Here is a 5,838-nt window from a genome sequence, read left to right as displayed (position 1 = left end):
CGCCGCCGCTGGTGCTGCTGCTGGTGTGGCCGCGGGCTGGCGGCTGGCGCTCCGCTCGCCCCCCCGGCCTCGCCGCCTGGTCTGGCCGCGCCCCGCGGGCGCCCCGACCCCCCTCCCGGCGATGGTGCCGCCCGCGGGCGCGTCCGTCCCCCGCCGCCGCTGACCCCGGCCCCCCCGCCCCATGGCCGCCTCGGCGCCGCCCCCACCGGACAAGCTGGAGGGAGGTGGCGGCCCCGCACCGCCCCCTGCGCCGCCCGGCACCGGGAGGAAGCAGGGCAAGGCCGGTGAGAGCGCCGAGGGGCCGGGCCCTCGGGGTCGGGGCCCCGACGGGAGGCTCGGGCGGGAGGGGCGGGGGCCGGGGGTCGGGGATGGAGGACGCCGGGGCTGGGAGACGCACGGCCGGCCGGAGCCGCCGGGGGTCGGAGGGGCGGTGTGTCGTTTGGAGGAAGAGGCGGCCGAGAGTGTGGCCGCGCGGCGTGTCTCGCGTGGCACCTTTGTTCGTATTGGTTGAGCCGGGGAGCGAGCGCCTGTCCGAGCTAGAAGAGCCGCTCCGGGCGCGTCCGGGGGACTGGCGGTGGGGCCGCCTCAGGGAAACGTGTTTGTGTCCGCCTTCTGCTGCGCTTGCAGGTCTGCAGATGAAGAGCCCGGAGAAGAAGCGAAGGAAGTCCAACACTCAGGTGAGCGCGGCTTGGTGGGGGGGCTCGTTCGAGCCCCCGCTGCAGTGGGTGTGTATCTTGCCTCAGGTGCGCGGCGAGGGGAAAGCTGCTTTGCTCTGGCCTTTCCCTCCCCTTCCTAACAAACGGGCGGGGGGCGCCGTCAGGCCGCGGGACCGCTGATCTTCTCAGTCAGGCCGGAGTCTTCCTCTCCCCCCATGTTTCCTGTCCTGGTTCCCTCCCTGTAGATGACAGCTACCACTCACCGAGGTTTTTGGTAATGATTTCTCCAGCACTCCGTGCTGATGGTGCTCTAACAGTTTCGGGAGATAGGCATTGTCCCTGTTTTACAGACGAAGCGCAACACCTGCTCAGGGGTCTTGAGTTTATCCAGCGTCAGAGCTAGCATTCGGCACACTTGTGCCTGCTTTCTCCACCCTCTGTTTCTCTATTTCGGTCTGAGGTCTGTCTCGATTTACATCCGAGCTGGCCGTTAGGAGCGTCCAGAACACGTTCTGTGTTTCTGCTGCTCTCCTGGTTTTTAGCTGTGTGTTTCCCCCCCATGAACCTCTTTGCCTCATCTGTTCCCCACTAGGGCCCTGCATACTCACATCTGACGGAGTTTGCGCCACCCCCGACTCCCATGGTGGATCACCTGGTTGCATCCAACCCTTTCGAGGATGACTTCGGAGCCCCTAAGGTGGGGGGCGCGGCCCCTCCATTCCTTGGCAGTCCTGTCCCCTTTGGAGGCTTCCGTGTACAGGGGGGCATGGCAGGCCAGGTACCTCCAGGCTACAGCACTGGGGGTGGAGGGGGCCCCCAGCCCCTTCGTCGACAGCCCCCCCCTTTTCCTCCCAACCCTATGGGCCCTGCTTTCAACATGCCCCCCCAGGGCCCTGGCTACCCACCCCCAGGCAACATGAACTTTCCTAGCCAACCCTTCAACCAGCCTCTGGGTCAGAACTTCAGCCCTCCTGGTGGGCAGATGATGCCAGGCCCGGTGGGGGGATTTGGCCCCATGATCTCACCCACCATGGGACAACCTCCCAGAGGGGAGCTGGGCCCCCCTTCTCTCCCCCAACGCTTTGCCCAGCCGGGAGCACCTTTTGGCCCTTCTCCTCTCCAGAGACCTGGTCAGGGGCTCCCCAGCCTGCCCCCCAACACAAGTCCCTTCCCTGGCCCGGACCCTGGCTTTCCTGGCCCTGGTGGTGAGGATGGGGGAAAGCCCCTGAACCCACCCGCTCCCACTGCTTTTCCCCAGGAGCCTCACTCAGGCTCCCCAGCTGCTGCTGTTAATGGGAATCAGCCCAGTTTCCCCCCAAACAGCAGTGGGCGGGGTGGGGGAACTCCAGATGCCAACAGCCTGGCACCCCCCAGCAAGGCGGGTGGGGGCTCAGGGCCTCAGCCTCCCCCAGGCCTGGTGTACCCGTGTGGCGCCTGTCGCAGTGAGGTGAACGATGACCAGGACGCCATCCTGTGTGAGGCCTCCTGCCAGAAGTGGTTCCACCGTGAGTGTACGGGCATGACCGAGAGCGCGTACGGGCTGCTGACCACCGAGGCCTCCGCCGTCTGGGCTTGCGATCTCTGCCTCAAGACCAAGGAGATCCAGTCTGTGTACATCCGTGAGGGTGTGGGGCAGCTGGTGGCTGCTAACGATGGGTGATGCCGACCAGGGGGATGGTTTCCACTGGCTTCCCGTCCCCATGGGGCAGAAACACAGTGGCTCCTGGGGGCAGAGAAGGAACTGAGGTGGGCAGGCAGAAGAGCCTGGATTGCTCACTTTTCTGGAAACTTACACGTACACGTTGAGATCAACAGAGATCCAGGGAACCAAAGCCCTGCCGAGCATTGTGGTGGCTCCAGTCCCCGAAGGCCGAGGGGTGTGGCTGCAGGAGAAGAGAGGCTGGAGGAAGATCTGGAGGGCGGGGGTCTCCTCGGGCAGACGATGGACGCCCCAGCACCTGTGCCTGACGCTCCTAGCTCGTCCCACGGCTGCAGCCTTAGTGTGTGGAGTGGCCAGAGGAGTTGGGGTCCCATCCCGGCAGTAGCCTTTTCATGGGCTTTAGGAGACAGCTTTAGGGAATAAATGGGGAATTTTCCTTTTTCTCACCCTCCCCTTGCCTCCTCCTAAGACCTACCCAAGTGCTACTCCTTCAGAGAACCAAATAGCTTGAAGAAGCAGGAGAGCTTTTGGCTGGGGCAGTTTCTTGGTGATTTGGGGCTTTAAGACTGTGGGTAAGAGATGATGTCCGGACATGTGTCCCTCATACCAAAGCCGCTGGCCCTTTCTCAGCCTCTCTTGGGCTTTTCTCCTAATGACCATATTTTTGCCAAAAATTGGGATATGCGGTCTGACAGACCGGGATATTTGAAGTTCAGACTGTCCTGGAACGTGGACTCTGCTCGCATGGCCCTCCCTGCCTCGCCCGTTTGTTGCACGGTCCTGTCCGCGGTGGTCTAGAGCTTTTGGCCCCTGTATTCCTCTGCCTCCTTGGCTCGATTGAAGGAAAGCCTGGAAAGGCACAGAACCCTTATACCTCATCTCCTGATCGAAGGATCCCTGTCCCAGCCCGTGGGGGAGGGAGGTAGCGGGACGGCCATTGCTGTGGTCCTGAGATGCAGTCCAGGGTCTGGGTGTGTTTTGCTTCTCTTTCCCTGCCCTTCTGTGTATCTTGGGCCGGGTGATTAGCAGTTTTTCCTCTCAGCCAGAGGCCTGCACTGGGCTTTATGTGTTCATATTTTATTTTTCAGGCACTGCCTGCCAGAGATGGGCCCAGGGCCTGGTAGGAGCCCCGCACTGCAGCTCAAGCACACATTCCTCAGTGGGGTGGGGAAGGCAGGCACAGGCGTGGCCCAGAGGAGCTGGTGGTCCCCTGGCCGCTTCTCTGGGGACCCTAGCCTGTGAAGACTTAGCAAATGTACTGCAGAGCGCATTTGCTTGCCCAGGTGGGGCAGCGGCTTGAGGCTGTGGGAAAGAAGGGAGGGGGTTCAGGGCTTCTCTCTTCCAGTGTCCGGCCCATTCCCCCCCGCCCCAGCTTTGTGTTGTGTTTGTGGTTCTGTTGCCCCTCTTTTATCTGTTGATATTTTTGTGATGTCTTCCTCCCCTGCCCCCCATCTCTGCCTTTTTTAAGTGGCTCCTGGGGGAGGGGTCTGCTCAATCCTTCTCTCTCTCTCCCCACTACTTTTTGGAAGAAAATGGGGGTGGCAGAGATGTGGTGGGGGTCTTTTGTACGGTTGGCTTAATAAAAGGACTTGAAAATCCATACAAGGACTCCTGCTGTTTCTGCGCACAAAGGTTGGAGTGAGCCTCTCACCGGTGGGGAGGATGCTTGAGGGGTGAGGATAGGTATGTGCCCCAGGGTTCCTGGCGGCGGGCCCCTGAACTGATCCTGGTACTAGTCGAGGAGCCAAGGGAGGCCCGAGTGCGCCACCCCTACCCCTGAGTCCCGGAGTGAGAACGCGTTTCCTTTCTGGGCACATTCCTGGGCCAGGCCTGCAGCCAGGGCCTCGGGGACAAGTGCCGTTAGTGCTTCTGGGTTTAGCCCCCCCCCCCCCGCACCCCCGGTCAAGTGTAGTGGGAAGGGGCTGGCCCTGGTCCAGCAGATTGCATTTGGGGACGCTTCCCAGACCCCCACCCCTCCCCTTTTAGAAGAGTAGCAGTGGCACCTTGCCGCTGCACGGGAGCTGGGGGAGAACGGCGGGAGAGCTATTTCCAACCCTCGGCTCGCCGTGCCCCCTCCCCCATCTTGCAGCTGTGTCTGTCTGTCTGTCCTACGGTCGACCTTGGCCCTCTGTCTCGGGAGGTGCCTCTGCCTTTCAGTTGGGTCTTCCCTCTAGAAACTGTCTAGACGCCGGGAAAGGAGGGGAGGTGACCCGAATGCAGTTTGCGGCAAGCGCAGTCAGTCCCCGGGACGTCAGCCGGGGTCCGGGGCCTGTGCAGGTCCTCCTCCCCGGCCCCGCCTCTCAACTCCGGCTCTTATTGGCCGAAAGTTTCCGCCCCCTCAGGGAAGCTGGCCTTCCATTGGCCAGCCCCGGTCACGTGAGCCTCCTCCCTCCCTCCCGGGGCTGGCCACCCGGGGCGGCAGCAACAGGTCGGGTGAAGACCGAAGGCGCGGGCAGGTGAGGCCCTACGGGGCGGGGGCCCTCCGGACCCGCCGCGGGACCGGGGCGCGCAGCCGGGCGTGCGCGTCGCCGCCGGGCCGCGGTGGGGGCGCGCCCCGGCGGGCTCCTGCGGCTCCTCCGCTTTACAGGTTTGGGGGAGCCACTCTTGGAGGGGCTGAGCGCAGCTAGCCAGAGGGGGAGAGCTCCGCCTTTGGCTGCCTCCTAGACAAGGCAGAAGTGCCCGACTAGCCTGAAAGAGTGTTTTTGTTGGATCCTGCCGGACTGCGAGTGGGGAGGGGGTGGAGGCGGAGAGGTCGGCGAGAAGAGCTCTGGAAGCAGCGCGGGGAGGGGAGGAGGTTAGACCGAGGAAGCGACTTCCTAATAAGGCAAGGAGCTGCGGGCCGGGGAGCGCGGGGCTAGCTTGTGGCGTCTGGGACGCACTCGGCGGCGAGGGAGGGAGCCGAGTTTGGGACCCTGAGTGTAGGGCTTCCAGGCTGCCTCCTGTTTGGGTCTCCGAAGTGTTTGTCTTCTTGACCCAGATACCGTGGCTGGTTCCCATGGAGACGGGGGGTCTGACATCACCCTGGTTGCCATGGTGCCTGGTTCTGGAGGACCCGAGCAGGCTGTACACAGCCAGGGATAAACAGGGACTTCGGCCCAAGCTGCTGCCACTTCCTTCCTGCCACCACCTGTTAGCAGTCACACGCAGCGACGGGGGACCGGAGGGGGGCGGGGGATGATGACAGCCCAGTGTGTGCGTCGCGGGGGCGGCCGCTGTGGGACCAGCAACTGGGGACGGGGGCGGGGAGCCCAGTGTGTGCCTGTGGGGGGGGCCACTCTGGGACCAGCAACTGGGGATGGGGGCGGGGAGCCCAGTGTGTGCCTGTGGGGGGGGGCAGCCCCTCTGGGACCAGCAACTGGGGACGGGGGGGGCACACGATGACAGCCCAGTGTGTGCCTGTGGGGGGGGGCAGCCCCTCTGGGACCAGCAACTGGGGACGGGGGGGGCACACGATGACAGCCCAGTGTGTACCTGTGGGGGGGCCACTCTGGGACCAGCAACTGGGGATGGGGGCGGGGAGCC

At 63.9% G+C, this 5,838-nt stretch overlaps 2 protein-coding genes across 5 annotated transcripts in view; both read left to right on the top strand.

The window, feature by feature from the left end:
- The first annotated feature begins 142 nt into the window (after positions 1–142).
- Positions 143–3,916, top strand: PYGO2 (pygopus family PHD finger 2). 2 transcript variants are annotated; one of them, XM_035009704.1, is made up of 3 exons: positions 143–284; positions 628–677; positions 1,249–3,916. In XM_035009704.1, the coding sequence occupies exons 1-3, from the start codon at positions 182–184 to the stop codon at positions 2,314–2,316; spliced, it is 1,221 nt and encodes a 406-aa protein (XP_034865595.1). In that variant the 5' UTR covers positions 143–181; the 3' UTR covers positions 2,317–3,916. The 2 variants fall into 2 exon arrangements, with proteins under 2 accessions (XP_034865595.1, XP_034865594.1); XM_035009703.1 differs by lacking the exon at positions 143–284 and having other exon boundaries at positions 356–677.
- Positions 3,917–4,706: 790 nt separating this feature from the next.
- Positions 4,707–5,838, top strand: part of PBXIP1 (PBX homeobox interacting protein 1) — a 10,245-nt gene continuing 9,113 nt past the window's right edge. For all 3 annotated transcript variants that reach the window (XM_035009702.1, XM_035009701.1, XM_035009700.1), the window contains exon 1: positions 4,707–4,772. The gene's annotated coding sequence lies outside the window, so the exon portion shown is untranslated. The remainder of the gene's footprint in view (positions 4,773–5,838) is intronic.

Source organism: Mirounga leonina, unplaced genomic scaffold (assembly GCF_011800145.1).
Source record: "Mirounga leonina isolate KUSES-001 unplaced genomic scaffold, KU_Mleo_1.0 Mir_154, whole genome shotgun sequence".
Lineage (NCBI taxonomy): Eukaryota > Metazoa > Chordata > Mammalia > Carnivora > Phocidae > Mirounga > Mirounga leonina.
The sequence above is the reverse complement of the archived record's forward strand: the minus strand, read 5'-3'. Positions and strand labels throughout refer to the sequence as shown.